Genomic DNA, 15,830 nt, shown 5'->3' with positions numbered 1-15,830 from the left:
GAATAGTCTGAATGCTTAACATTAACCACCTTAAATTGCACTGGGATTTTACAGTGATAGTCCAGTTGAAAATATCTGGATATACGCATTTCTTCACATTTTTATAACCGCGCTTTCCAAAGGACAGACTACAGTTGGGAGTAATTTTGAAGATTTTTCAGTCAGCCTAACCTACCTCCGTCCCAGGGCCGATGAATGGTTTTCATGGCTTAAAACGTTCTTCAGATGAGTTTTCATCTCTGGTTTCCTTTTTGGCCTTGAGTATGGACCATCAGCCCCCTCTCCCCCCATGTCCAGCTAGTGTTATGTTTACTACCCTGCCTGATTTTTGGCCTAGGAGGGTGAAAAAAGAGACTGGAAGAGTTACATAAAATTATTGATGGAAGTGTTTATGTGAATGATTACAGGGTGGGTGGGTTGGTTTGTTTTGTTTTGTGACATTTCCAAATTTGCAAATGTGATTATTTTACAATGAAAAAGAGTGGGGTTCTGCACAAATGACTTGAAAGGCTAAAACTGACAAAAACCAAAAACCCAACAGTTGTATATTTCAAAATACTTACAGATGTTCATGAAAAAAATGGAGTACGGATATATTCTTTCTGTGTGGCCTTAGGCCAGTTAACTCTATGCTACAGCTTCATCACTTGCAAAAATACACTATTATATCATTTGGCAGTTTTGAGGATTGAACAGATTAAAAAACTATGTATGTTTCGCACATAGTAGGTGTTCAGTAAATAAGTTCCTGTCTTCCTTCACCCTGAAATTTTTATTATATAGATAGGATTTGACCCAATTCCTAAATGTTCTGGCTCATTAACTTCTGACTGTAAATGCATTTACAGGGAGGTATTGCTTTTCTTTGTGTCTCGCTGTTGTGATTCATTTTGATGAGACATGGAAGCTAATTTCTGAATAGCCTGAATGACTTTTTTTTTTTTTTTTTCTTTAGAGTTAAGCAGAAATCTTATGTTTCAGAAAACATTAGTGGACAGACTTATTTTTTCCTGTTTGGAGTTGATATTTTCTGTCCTTAGGTTGAGTTCAATTTTTGCTTAGTACAAAACAGTTGGTGAATACTGGAAATGTGACCAGGAGATTGGGTATCAAATTTTCAGTAAATTTGGGCATAAACATAAATCTTTTACAAAAAAAAAAAATAGCTAAGAAAATAGTTATCTTAGGTAAGTGTAGCTGATGTCTTGATTTACTATCATTAGAGATTAAATTGTGGTTATAAAACCTACAATGTACTTAATAATCTAGAAAATGCCAGTTTTGAAAATACGTCAAAGTTTAAAAACGTAAATATTTCATATGGTTGAATCTGCGCTGTGGTACTTTGCCAACTGAAATTGCCTTCGAGTACATTTAGTCTCAGCATAAAAATTGTTCCACTTGATGTAATAAGTTAGTTTGGCTATCTTCATTTTATTATGAGGGAAAGAAGCTTTAAAAATGGTATGTGATTTTTCTGAAGACTACTTAAGATATCTGTATAAGAGAAGAAAGTTTCTAGTATTTTATAACTAGTTTTAATTTTACACTGGCTTTTGGAACTGTAGTAGAAGAATTATAAGAGTCCAGTGTAAGATACAACTACAATACTATTCTGATTAATTCAGGATACTTTTAAAAAAATGTTTATTTATTTTGAGAGAGAGAGAGAGAGCAGGGGAGGGGCAGAGAGAGGGAAACAGAAAACCCCAAGCAGGCTCTGCACTGATAGTGTAAGACTTGAACTTCACAAACCATGAGATCATGACCTGAGCCGAAATCAAGAGTTGGATGCTTAACTGGCTGTGCCACCCAGGTGACCCAAGGGTAATTTTTATGTATTTTATTACCAGCAACTTTTAAAAGAATATAGAAAAATCACTGAATCATAATTTATTGCATGTTTTTGGAATGAATAGTCTAAAGCTGTTTGAATAGTTGGACATTATGTGTATCTTTTGGTTTTCGGTAATTTTATGTACCGTATCACCTCTGCAATGAACAGTTTAATTTATTGAAACTCACAAAATAGTTGGCCGATATGAAATCACTACAAAAATATATATCTATTTATAATGATTTATGTGAATTTATCCCTTGACCCTAATGACATTAATTATCTTGAAAAATTACAGCTATGATTTTGCATCCAGAATTATATATATAAAAAGCATCTAGATTTAAGAGACTAAAAATGTATTAAACCTGCATCAAACAACAGTACAAAAAAGTCACAAATTTAACCACCAGAACTGTAACTTTTATTTGCTAATAGATATTTTAATAAACAGGCTTACTCCATCTGTAAGACCCTGGTAATGCCTCTTAGGAAATCATAGAAAAATAAAATACAATAATTAGTAATTTGTACTTTGTACAAAAATGTTACTATGTTGCTCAGCAGGTAGTTTTGCTAAACACCATATTCTTTCAGCAAATAGATGACATATGTAATGCAATTCACCACAAACAATCCCTCATTGAGAGCTGAGCATTCTATAACACTATTAACTTGTAAGCATGCCAGCACATGAAAATTTACATGGAACATCATAATATTACAGTAGATTTTTATAAGATGACAACAATACCACCTTTAGTAAGTCTGGCCTACTTCACTGCTATAGCAAAGTAGATAATAGGTAGGATTGCAGTTCAATTGTTAACACCCTTTTACTGTGTTTATCTCTCTATTATCTTGTTATACAACCAGAAAAGAGAACATAGTCTGTGTAAGGAACCTGAGTGGAAGGCATATATTGAAGTTCTATATAGATACCAAAGAGAAACAGTAATAACAAGGAGAAAAAAACTATAGTGCTGCACTTCCTTATTCTCACAGATCTTTTCCTCCTTTTGTAAGAGTAGATGGGTACACTGCTAAATCCATAATTAATGATAACTAACTTTATGATAGGTTACAGAGAGATACATTTTAAAAACCATATTCACTCTTATAGGAAGGAGAAATGACTTCAGCTGCAGTTTTTTATGAGTCAAATAATTGCTTTATGAGGAATTAAATGTCTCAACCTAGACAGATGTTATCTGGTATTTTATATAAATGTACTATTTAGTATTAAATTAATAAACTTTTTAGGATTTGTGCTAGAAAGATTTTTATAACTTTTATTTTGAATACACTGCAACTGCTGACATCTACCATTTAATATTTGACATGGCCATTTAAATATTAAGTGTTTAACCAAATACATATTTATATGTACACATATATCTTTATATTTTTGTCTATGCTAAAACAGCAAAAAAAAAGGAGAGCAATCTTATTCCATTATTCACAATCTAATTTTACATCAAACCCATATGCACCTATAAATTCAACACATTGAATTACATACAGCCTATCCAGAAATAAAGATCCAAGCACAATTAAGAGATCATATCCTTCCAATAGGATAGGGAGGTCACAATGAACAAAACAACCATATTTATTGCCCATGTGTTTCTCCTAACTGACAGATGGTACTGATGTTTTTCATATGAAAACAAAAGTATTGTTTTACTAAATGATTAGAGCCTATTTGCCTTTTTTTTCTTTTTTAATTCAATGGGGGGCTTAAAACCCTCCAAAATGGTAATTTGAGGAAACCTCCAGCTTGAGTATACATACACATCTTTCAAGATTAAACTAATTTTAATTTTCATAGGCTTTGAATTAGAATAGTAACAAAATATTTCTGCCTTTTACTCTATAATAGACAAAAATAACAAAACATGTGGAATGTCTATGTCATTGAGAAATCCTCAATCTCTACATTAGGAGAAGAGAACTCTATTACAAGAGTCCTTGAAAATCACAGAATTGTTTCAGGTCCTTCTAATAAGATGTCTCAAAAATATTCAGTAAGAATGGCTTTAAAATATTTTATATACTAGGTCTTTTTCCTATGATGTATTAACATACACACAAATACCCACTATGTGTTTATGTATATGTGTATGGCTATGTCTGTATGTGTGTATATATAGAGTTCACTTTCCCCCTTTCCAACTACTTACTCCTCCTCCAACCTATACTCCCTTCCCACTCCATATGTTGAATTTTATGTCATCTTGGTAAATAGAACTATTCACCTAGTAACATCCTTATCTTTCTACCACAAATCTATCAGCCTATCTGCAATTCTGCCTTCCCTCCATTGCCATTCTATGTCCCCTCCTATCAAAAACTAACCTCCCTACTTATACTGTGAATCCTAACCCTTCTACCTCTCAAGACCTTTTCTATAATTATATTCTCTTGCATAATCAGTTTCCCCTTTTCTACCAGATTGTTCTCATTAGTATATAAATATACTCTAGCATCTTTTCTCTAAACACACACACACACACACACACACACACACCAAACTTCTCTTGACCCCATATTTCCCTGAAACTACTGCCTTATTTCTTCTTTTAAAGGAAAACTTCTTGAAAGAGTTTTAGTAGATATTGACTCCACCACCTTTCCTGCAATTGCTTCTTAATCCACTTCAATCAGGCTTTGACTACACTACTTCATAGAGACTGTCCTTGTCAAGACCACAAATAACTACTATGTTGCCATGTCCAATGGCCATTTCTTCGTTCTCATCTTGGCTTCTTATAAGCATTTAATCCAGATGACCAGTTAGTTGCATTTCTTTTTCCTCTAACTTACTTTGGCTTCCTTAGTGTCTTATGTTGGCTTCCAATTCTCTGCCTAACTTCTCAACATTGGAATACCCTAGACCCTCAACTGTGGCCTATTTCTCTAAAAACCTTTCGCCAGGTGATTTCAAAATTTTAAACACTATTTATATACTGATGACTTCCAAATTTTTATGTCTAGCCTTGACTGCTGCTTGGAACTCATATGTAACTGTCTACTTGTTACCTCTGTTTGAATATCTAATGGGCATCTCAGGCATTATGTAGCTAAAACTAAACTCTTGATTTTTCCCTCCAAACCTGGTTCTCCCCCACCACCACTGACTTAGTCTCTCATTCCCCAAATATAGAATCTTTTTTGATGTTTATTTTTCCGTCCTCATACCCAATTCATTAGGAAGCCCTTTGTTCAAACATACCCCAAATTCATCTACCTCTTTCCATCTCTACTACTTCCACTTCAACAAAAGCCAACATTTTTTTCTGCTTAAACTATTGCAGTAGCCTGATAAATGTTCTTTGACTCGTGTCTCCTATTGGCCTCTCTTCAGCTCTACTGTGTACTAGGCACACTGTTGTCTCTACCCTCAAACATTCCAAACTCCCACACATTCAACTGGTCTCTGCCTAGAATGTTCTTGCCTCAGATCTTCTCGTGACTGGTTCCTTCATGCTTTTCAGATACCAGTTTACATGTCACATCATCAGAGAAAATTTCTTTTACCATTTAATATAAAAGCCACAGTCATGCTATATAACTTCATTGCTTTAATTGTCAAGATAACGCTTATCACTATTTTATTGTGTGCCTTCACTACAAGTAGATCAATTCCATGAGACAAGGCTTTTGCTTATATCTGGGTCACTCTGTATTCTCAGTGCTTAGAACAGGACACTGGTACATGACAGTGTTTAATAAACATTAGCTAATGTAACAAATGGAACGATAGATAAATATGTTTAAAGTCAGTCAGTATATATGTGTGTATACTAATTTTAAAATTTGGGAATTATACAACTTTGGACCAGCAGACATATATAACTTCCTTTATTTTTCTTTTATTTGTTATATCTGTTCCCTATAGTGTCAGAGCTTTGCCTGGAGAAATCATGCTTGTTGTTGTTCTTTATATTGAACTATAGATACCGATTTCACTTTAGTAGAGTGAAGCTGTAAGGTGGGAAAAGGGAATGTTTTGCTTCCTCAAAGGGATTTTTGGAAACTCTGAAGAAAATAAGCAGGTAATTAAAAAAATGGAAAGGCATTTCACTTTTGTTGAAGTATTCCATCTGGTGAAATTTTAAACATTGAATAAACAGTAATCAGTGAAAAATAACTATAAAAATATATGCTATTTTGAATATACAAAGTCCAATGTAGGAGTTTCTTTTTGTATTTCCATTCATGAGAAAGTAGAGTTTGCTTTCTTTAGCAGACTTTATGAGACATCTGACCAATATTAGATTTAAAAAAAACAGTAATGTCCAAAATAACAACTTGTAGCCACAGTGTTTTGGCATTTGGCTTTAACTTCTTTGAGAAGTATAAAGTTATAAGTATTATGAGACTGAAAGAAATATAAGATGTAAAGTAGCTCTTTTTAAAAATAGTTAACTGAAAAGAGAAGGCAATCTTCTTGAACGAATATAAACACTTGGAGATCATAACATATAACATAAAATTAATATGTATGTACCACATTTTTTAAACTTTTCAAAGTATGTAAAATTTATATAATTGCATAAAAACATAAATTGATTCTGAAAGTCTGTCCTTTCAACTACATTCTTTTTATCTGCATCTTATGTAAACTTTTTACATTTAATAATAACAGAAGAAAAACTCTTATTAATGATAGTGATTCATTGATATGTATAAAATCCTTCGACAGTTGATTATTGAATTTATTTTTTTGACAAATTCTTTTATTATATATGTCTTAGAAATCAAGAGATCTAGTAATATGGAAATGTTAGTAACTGTGGTCATTTGGTTTGTTAATAAATTCTTTTAAAAAATTCTTTTTTTTGATATTTTGGTAAAATTTCTTTCTTATTTTATATATCACTATATATTTTAACAAATATTAATAGACATTTAGTTAGAGATTCCCATCCTCAAAATGCATTTTAGTTTCACAATTACCAGAAGAGGAATACGACATAATTTTTAATCACTCTATTCTAATAGTTTTTTTTAATGTGGTAATTAATAGTTTTGACAAAAGATTTTTTGTATTACCTTCTTGTCTTTTCATCAGTTTTGATGGGACTTGGTCTGTTTTCCACGCTCTGCATTCATGCTCTGCATGAATTTTTTAAAAATAAGGTTATTATAGAAGGTATAACATAACCAATATTTAAAGAAATGTTGTTAAGAAACTATTAAAATTCAAAATTCAAAATTAAGGTGTCAAAGTGTGTACTGCATACAAAATTACACCCAAGTGTAGTTCATGAAAAATATCCAAAGACATTTATATCCTGTAGTTATTCAAATTTTCAATGACACAACCTTACATGGAAACTGATTAAGAACATGATTAATAATGTATCAGAAATAAAGCACATATAGTAATCTTTAAAAAATCAAATGTTACTCATTCATATTTTTGAGGACTGCTCAGGTATTATGCCCTACCCACACCCCCCCCAAAAAAAACCCTCCCATTTCACATTTATATTTCTCTTGGAGGCCTAAAAAAAACCCCAAAATTATTTCAAAACTCTATATTTGTAAAAAGATGATGAGATTTTTGCATAGTATAGATAAATTAATACAATTTTCTTTGAACACATATAAATGGCATGGAAGAAACATCACATTGAAGCAAATTAAGGGGCGCCTGGGTGGCTCAGTCAGTAAGCGTCCAGCTTCAGCTCAGGTCATGATCTCACGGTTCGTGAGTTCAAGCCTCCCATCAGGCTCTGTGCTGACAGCTCAGAGCCTGGAGCCTGCTTCAGATTCTGTGTCTTGCTCTCTCTCTGCTCCTCCCCCACTCACACTCTGTCTCTCTCTCAAAAATAAACACTAAAAAATATTTTTAAGCAAATTAAAAACTTCAATGACAAACATTTATAAACATTAAACCTTATTTTCCAAGCAGTGCAGGAATTAAAAAAATCCCCAATCATTGTTTATTGTCATATTGTCTATGAAACTCGTTATTGTTTTAAAGATAGTTTTAAATATATTGAAATGATAGCTCTAGATAAAATACCAATGAATATTCAAATAAGTTAGATTTAACAATGCTCACATCAGTCACATAGACAGAAAAATAGTTCATTCAGTTACAAGTTTGTTAGCAAATAGTAGTCATTGATTTTGTCATAGAGCTTCTAAAGACCACAATTTTAGGCAGATTTATTTTAAAGATAAAAATATGTGGCAATAAATAAAGCATGTACAGTCAATGAAAAATTTTATTACAACTTAAATAATGACATTACTGAGTAAATAATTCTAAAGAGAGCAAAAGTTACTACTTTGCACGAAAAATCAGCTAATGGGATGAATTATATTCCAGGTTCTAAGTGAGTAAAGATGTGTTTAAATGAAAATTTAACAAAAGCAATGTCTAGCTAAATGCATACATTTGATTCTACAAATTACTAAATGTAGGGAGGCAATTTATTATAAAGGTGATAGAAGAGGACATCTTAAATTAGGTAAAAATCTTGAAAGCACATTGTTTATTCATCTTTGTGATTTAGCACTATTCACTCCATCTATCATGATTTTGAAAAGTTAAATGATATTTGATCTTTCTAGAACAGAGGCCAATGAAGACTGTTCTGAAGATGATGATCTATAAATGTGGGGAAACTCGTAGAAATGTTTCCATCAATATTGCTTACATGTAAGCTCATATTTAAGTTATCAAAGCAAGGACGTCTATCTTCAAAGTTAATAATGCCTAAATATAAAACTTGGATATATGAAAAATGAAGGTTCTCCTACCTTGGATTCTTCTTTATAATAACATATCATTTTGGAATAAAGACAGTTTTCCCCTTCAATGATGGCTAATGAGCTGGAGACTGGTGCTAACTAAATAGGAATCCAGAGGTACGTTGTTCTTTCATTATGTTGTAGAGCATAGGACGCTTTAAAGTCATCAGTTGTTCTGATTTATTATGTGAGTTGATAACTTATTACCTGAGCCAAAACTGAGTTTATTGTAACAAAATAAAGACATCCAGAGGTTAAAAATAATGGAGAAATACAAGTAAGGAAAGAGCTTTACTTGAGAGAAGATTTTTCACTGAGTTTAATACCTTTCTAATTTATAGCTCCCAGGAAATTGTGTTGTTAATCTGTACTTCATTTTATAATCTAAAGTAGAAACCACTTCTTTATGTTACATTTAAGAGCTATCTTTCATCCTCATCTGTCAGGTAATTTTTCTTTAATGTCTTTGTTATTCTTAAGGATGAATTAGGTATGTGTAAGGGTAGTGGCATTCTTTAAGATTTTTCCTTTTAAATGAAACAAATCAAAAGTTCTCTTAATTATATAGAGATTTGGTACTGTAGTTAACCAACATGAAAATTCAAGTGAGAACCTTCCTTTGTTTTGTTTGGAAAGAAACTGCTTTCAATCGGAAAGTGCAAAAATACAATAAAAGGGAGGTGACTTGGTATCATTAAGACATACACAAAACTGTATTTGCCAGATTTCTTTTAAAAGATACAGTTTATTCTTTTAGTAGTTTTTTGCTACTCTTAGTAATTGAAAAGCTTTCTTCTTTTTTGTTTCATTTTTAAAGTTCAGTAATTTTGGAGTGGCTCAAAAATTAGCTCAGTCCATTAGGTGTCTGACTTTGGCCCAAGTCAGGATCTCATGGTGTGTGGGTTCAAACCCCGTATCGGGCTCAACGCTGACAGTGTGATGTCTGCTTGGGATTCTCTCTCACTCTCTATCTTCTCCCCGTCCCCCCCCCCCACACTCATTCTCTCTGTCTCTCAAAATAAATAGATAAACTTAAAAAAAATCAAGTTCAGTAATTTTGCATCAACACTGAAAAGCTAAAGGTAGACTTTCAAATCTATTCTAAAATCCTAAAAAAAAGCAAATGCCAAGCAACCAATTTTTGCTTTGACTTAAAACCAAAGAAGCCACGTCTTTCAATTAATATGTAAACATCCTTTTTTATACGTTTTATATAAATCCATCATTAATTTGAAATCCAAATCTAATTATTAGTAAAAAAAAAAAAGAGGATTAAAGTTACATTTTGATGACCTGTATCTTCTGAATCTGTTGCCCTTTTTCCCCCAGAAATGTCACATCCCCTTATAACATAAACAATTTATTTTTATCCTGGAAATCTTTGAAATACCTGCCTAATATTTTGTTTTAGATTGAAACAGTAAGGTTAAGAGGGGTATTTATGCCTCCACAACTTAAGATTTCTCCTCTCCTTTATTTCTTCTAGTAATATGTTAGATCTAGGCATGAGTAATCATCTCTTTCTCTTGTTAAATGTATCATGTTTGAAAGGATTTTATGCAACTATTGTAGGTTCATACTTATTACACTTATTAAAACTAGTGAATTCGCTTGGGCAAGCGATTACTCCAGAGTTGTTTTGAAAAATGGTTAATGTTTTCTAACTGGAGACACCTTTGAGGTAGTGAATCTACACATAAATTGAAAAGTTTGCCATTGGACAATAACAATCTGTGACTCTTAAGGAGAGACTGCAACCATGCTCCTCTTTGCTAGAGGAAGTGTGGAGTGTTCTATGAGAATTTGAAGTCCAAAATATTTCTCTCTATAGGGACTGCAAATCCAATTAATACTGGACAAGGTTTTATTAACTTATTTAATGTATTTTTGTTCTATGGAAAGAGCTGACTCTTAATGACTTGGCAATCACAGTAAACATAGCAAATAGGCTCTAACCTCTTAGTTTTAAGCTTAAGAGTTACTTTGAAGGTAAAGACAGTTTAGCCAAACTCATCTTTGCCATAAAATCTTACGTGTGTAGGAGGCACCTCATAGATATTTGTTAGAATGAACTAAATAGTTGACACTGCCTTTACTGAACATTATACAGATTGAAAGTTGTTGAAAATATTGATCACAAGAACCGAAAGTTAGGTGACTTCAGTGCCCGGTGTCCAATGGGAGAATAACATCAATTTGACTCAGCATACTCCTTTACCTTTTGGAGTCTTCATATAAAAAGCATCAAAATATTTTTGGATTGGACATGAAATAATATGAGCCTTGGAGAAGTCAAGGTGATAATATTAAAAGAAGTGATATATCTGCTTTTAATCTCTTTGTTATATAAGCACACATACACCAACTGTGAATTGATAACAGGTTTTGATTCCTAGAATACAAATTTTTAAATTAATAATAAACTTCCTTATCTAAAGCTGTAGAAAAGAATCATCATCATCCATTTTGCGATTACTTTCCAAAGCATTTAATTTCCAGGTAATAAAAAGCCAGAGTTCATTCCCTCTCTGTGAGTGCAAATGCTCCCACTTATGTAGTGAGACCCCAAATACTTCTGTAACATTCCCTTCTTCCCTTTACCTTCAGCCTCTTCTGAGGACAGTGGTAAGATCTTTTTAGGTTTGCTGTGCTTCTTTTGTTGATAGGGACCAGGGGTGGAGTGGTAGAAGCTGAGAAAGGAAAAGAGATGGGGTGGAGGAGTAAAGAGAGAACAGAAGGGGCTGAGCAAGGTGGTTTTAGAAAATTTAATGAAGGAATAGAAAAAAGAGACCTAATATTGGTGAAGATTTTGGGAGAAGAGATTTAACCGATTTATAAAGTAGAAATTTGGTAGGGAAATATATTAAAAAATGGATTTTTAGGGAAATGTGGTTGAGATTCATTCTTCACCATCTCTTCGGAAGACCTTCTGTAAAGACTGCTTTTCAGGGATTGGATTTGGATTTGTTTTCCCTTCATAGGCTGAGATAGGCCTTAGAACTGTAGCCAGAAGGCTGTTTTATTCAGGTGATAGCTGGATAGATTTTAAAGAGTAATGCAGAGTGAAAAAACAAATCTTTTTATTATGGCATGCATAACTTACTTATCAACAACTAAGATAACTTAGTGCAAAAGTGCTATAATTCTTGATTCTTGTTAAGCCAAGAGCTTTGTAATTTGATTGCTTTTTAAATGATTTACAAACCTAACCTCTCTTCTTGATTGTGTATTGTTTTTACATCCCCCCCCCCAAATATGCCTTATACTCTGAGGTACTGAGTTGGTTATATATTGGAAACTGACCACCCAGAAAATAAAATGAAAATGTTTTTTTCAACTCTCTGATTTTTCAAAATCTCAAAAGCTTCTCAGTAGTGTGAAATAGGAAATTTAAAATAAAGCAAGTACATGAAGGTATATGCATATTGAAGTTATCAAAAATCATTACTGAAAGCTGTGATTTATGTAAGTTACTAATTTTCTTTATGCAATTAAATTCTATACTTATGCATATTAAATGGTTTTAATTACTAGACAGGTACACTAGTAAATCTCAAAATATTTCCTGTAAAGTTTCCAAATGAATTTGGCAATTTAACTGTTAATATTCCTGGATATTATAATATCCTTGGGATCATGGGATCTGTGATTGGTAGTCAATGAAGAAATAGATATCCTTATTTTTTTAATGTTTCTGTTTAATCATGCACACCTATTTCAATCATGTGTGCACGCAACATTTCTGACCATGATGAGGTTCAAAATTACACGTAAGATTATCATGCTTACAGTTCTGAAGAATATAAATGTAATTTTAAAGAAATTTTAAAGAGCATTTGAGGTAAGACACAAAGTGAAAAGGTAGTTTTATAATACTAGAGGAAGATGTTAGGGAAGAAAAAAAGAAATATAAATCAGATATAGAAAAAAGATCTCTGTATTAAGAAAAAAATTCTTAACAGTGAACTTTAATCTTTCAAGTACTGAATGCCCATCTCAAAGAAGTTTAAATACTTTATAGAATTTATTTCATCAAAGTATACAGATGTTGCTGACAGAGTCCTATGGAAGACCATAATTATTCTATTCCTTATGTTTCTAAATACCTTTTTTGTTGTATTATAAAAATAAATATATATGATTAATAAATTTAATCTGTTTTACATCTGTTCTTATTTAATATATATTTGAAGACAGTAAATATGGAAATTTTATATTTCCTCTAAATGTATCCAGATTTGTGTAAATGTATCAAGCAAACTGCAGATAGTGTATGAGTGATGCATGACCATGCAAGTGATGGGTAGAAAATGTTGCTATTTCTGACACACTTACTTAAAAAGTGATGAATTTCTCACTTTTTTCTTTTTTTTTTTTAATATACTTTAAGGAATACTTTAAAGACTCTTCCTTCTAGTTCTATACAATTTTTATTTGAAATGAGAAAAAATTAAGCTGCAGTAGGCAAAAATTGGGAGATAAATCAGCAAAAGAAATGTATGTGGAAGGGTCTAGTCTAATGGGACAGTCAACAAATCTTAAAAGAAGAATAAAAGAAAGAGTGAGTCTCCTTTAATAGCAAGACAGCTGCTATTAGCAAAAAATGTAATTTAGGTAGGAATTGGAGAATATGGTTTGGGCACCTTTATCTCTTAAATCAAAGAAAAACCGACTTATTAAATCAGCATCTTTAGATAACATGCCCCTTTTCCTCTGTCTTAACACATTCTCCCTACTCTTCCACACCTAGCACAGTAGGCTTTTTTTTTTTTCAGTTTCTCAGGCAACAGCCGATTTTACAATTGAATTTATTCATCAAGCAGTACTATTTTGATAAATTGACTCAGCTTAATTCACTGAAAAATGTATTTGACTTTTTTGCAGCCTCTGAGAAGATTATGACAATACACTATAGCTGTGTTCACATTTTTATGTTACTATGTTATGGACTCAGTTTGACACACAATTTATATACCCTCATGTTTTAGGTCTGTTCATACCTTTGGAACATGCAGTGACATACTTGTCTCTTGAAAGGTTCGGAAAACAGCTCAGCATGTTCATGTAACTAACTTATTTTTCATGAACAAAATATAAAAGTTCTTAAACTTGCAAAATGCACCAATATCAGACTGTCAGCCAAATGTATTTATTCTTGGGGCCCTCATACAGCTATCATAAAATTCTGTTTAAATTAATCTTCTTTACATTATATCTAAGGTGATAATCTTAGGTCTGTTTTTCAAAGCAATTCCCCTGAAAATAATTAATTTTATCAATGCTTTGAAAATTGCTTTTGCAAACTTATGAAGGTGAACCAAGGGAACAGACATGGTTTTATTTCATGCTTCCTCTATGAAAGCCTTTAGAACACTGGACTCACTCTTGATCTTTCTGGGGTGAGCTTCATAATGTAGGAGAGAAATGTAGTTAGTAAAAATTAAAGGGGAAAAGCCTCTAAACTACCACTTATTACGAAATATGTAGGACACTACAAGGTCAATTTAAAAGAATAGACAAACTCAGCCTTAGAAGATTGAAAAGCACAGAGTGTTTCTCCCTCTTCCTCCCTGATAACCCCCTTCTTAGCGCAGTCACATATGGCAAGAATTCACCAAATGAAATCATTGGTCATTGCTGCAAATAAGTCTAACAACATCAGGCATTAACAGTTAAACTATTATAAAATAAAGTAACAATATGATCCACAGAGTTGAATATAATTATCTAAAACATATTTATGTCAGTTTGGAAGCTACCTGATCACAAAACATGAAAGAAAGGTCAACTATTTCTTTTTCATGTATCATCAAACTCTAAATACATCCATCATTAAGGAAGCCACACCTGGGAAAATTCCTTTAGGTTAAGTTTGTGAACACTTCCCAAATACTGTTGTACAAAGTTGCACATCCATGCTGAGTTATTTACCATTGTGTAGTGGTAATCTGCAGTGGGCCAGGGTTTCATTTGCAGGTAACTCAGAGAGGAGCTATGAGGCGTGATTTTAAAATCCGGGTTGGAAGCATAAACAAAAGGTGTGTGCCCATTGTCTGAACAGGAGACTGCAGTTTGTGAAGTGATGTTTGGAGAATCGGAAGAGAGGGTAGTAGAGAGGATATCTTTCACTTTAGAAATGCTGAGGCACAAAACACAAGTGCTTGTAGTACTTTCATACATGAAATCCTTTCTCTTGTATGTGCATCATGTGTAAACGTAAAGTTTGGATACTGCTGACTATTCGTCTCTGGTGTCCAATGAGTATGACTCCAATTCTTCTAATATCACTATAAGAGACAAAGATAGAGAGAGGGGAGGGAAGAGGAGAGAGAATATGAACATCTGGTTCATAGATCTGGTAAAGACAAGTTAGGAAATGAAGATTTAGAGACAGAAGATATGCACCATGTCAGATTTGCCTTATGAATTTAACAAAAATTGTGTAACTAGTAAAATGAGAGTTTAAACAAAGATATAAATGAACATCAGGAGTTTGTTACATTCTTCTTCTTCCTGGCACCAGATAATGTATCAAGTCAACCTCAAATTTAAGGGTACAAAGAAATGTTTCAAATTCAGGTACCAATGTAAGGTTCAGACATTTCATAGAACTAAAAGGTATACAATTTAGATAATGACACAACTTTTCAACAGCATTAGAAAATAATATATAGGGTAGAATGTATAATGTGGACTGTATTGGAGCCCTATGGTCATCCAATAATATGAATAAAATGCCATTGTATTCTGTTGAACAATATGAAATTGCTATTATTACTTCAAAATAATGGCAATTTCATATAGTTCAACCAACCGGCTATCTGTTAAGCACATGCTGAACATTTTTACTGCATCCAGGCAAAGAATCATTTTTGAGACAATGGAAAAATGTCCAACATTTATAATATAGGGGGTATATGTGAGTCATAAGTAATTTGCCTAGGTTAACTATGTTGACGTAAAGTCTAGGATGTGAATGAGAGTCATATGTATTTCAGAAAGCATTTACAATTTTTGAAAATACCTATTTGAATTAAACACATTCTTCCAACAGAAAATAGTTAACAGTGTAGTGTCCAATTTCCACTGGAATGATAATCAGAAATGGTGAGGAAAGATGTGGAAATGCCATACTACCCTTAGGAAATGGTTGAATCATGGTGTTCCTGATACTGCATTTGAATTTGTAATCTCCCGAGTGCAGCATCTGAATATAATAATA

The 15,830-nt window shown here is 32.6% G+C and overlaps 1 protein-coding gene across 1 annotated transcript in view; it reads right to left on the bottom strand.

The window, feature by feature from the left end:
* Positions 1 to 14,495: 14,495 nt before the first annotated feature.
* The window catches only part of EPHA6 (EPH receptor A6), an 867,771-nt gene continuing 866,436 nt past the window's right edge, over positions 14,496 to 15,830 (bottom strand). Inside the window, exon 20 of the mRNA XM_049628043.1 lies at positions 14,496 to 14,895. Coding sequence (XP_049484000.1) covers positions 14,781 to 14,895 — 115 coding nt within the window. The 3' untranslated portion in view covers positions 14,496 to 14,780. The remainder of the gene's footprint in view (positions 14,896 to 15,830) is intronic.

Source organism: Panthera uncia, chromosome C2 (assembly GCF_023721935.1).
Source record: "Panthera uncia isolate 11264 chromosome C2, Puncia_PCG_1.0, whole genome shotgun sequence".
Lineage (NCBI taxonomy): Eukaryota > Metazoa > Chordata > Mammalia > Carnivora > Felidae > Panthera > Panthera uncia.
The sequence above is the reverse complement of the archived record's forward strand: the minus strand, read 5'-3'. Positions and strand labels throughout refer to the sequence as shown.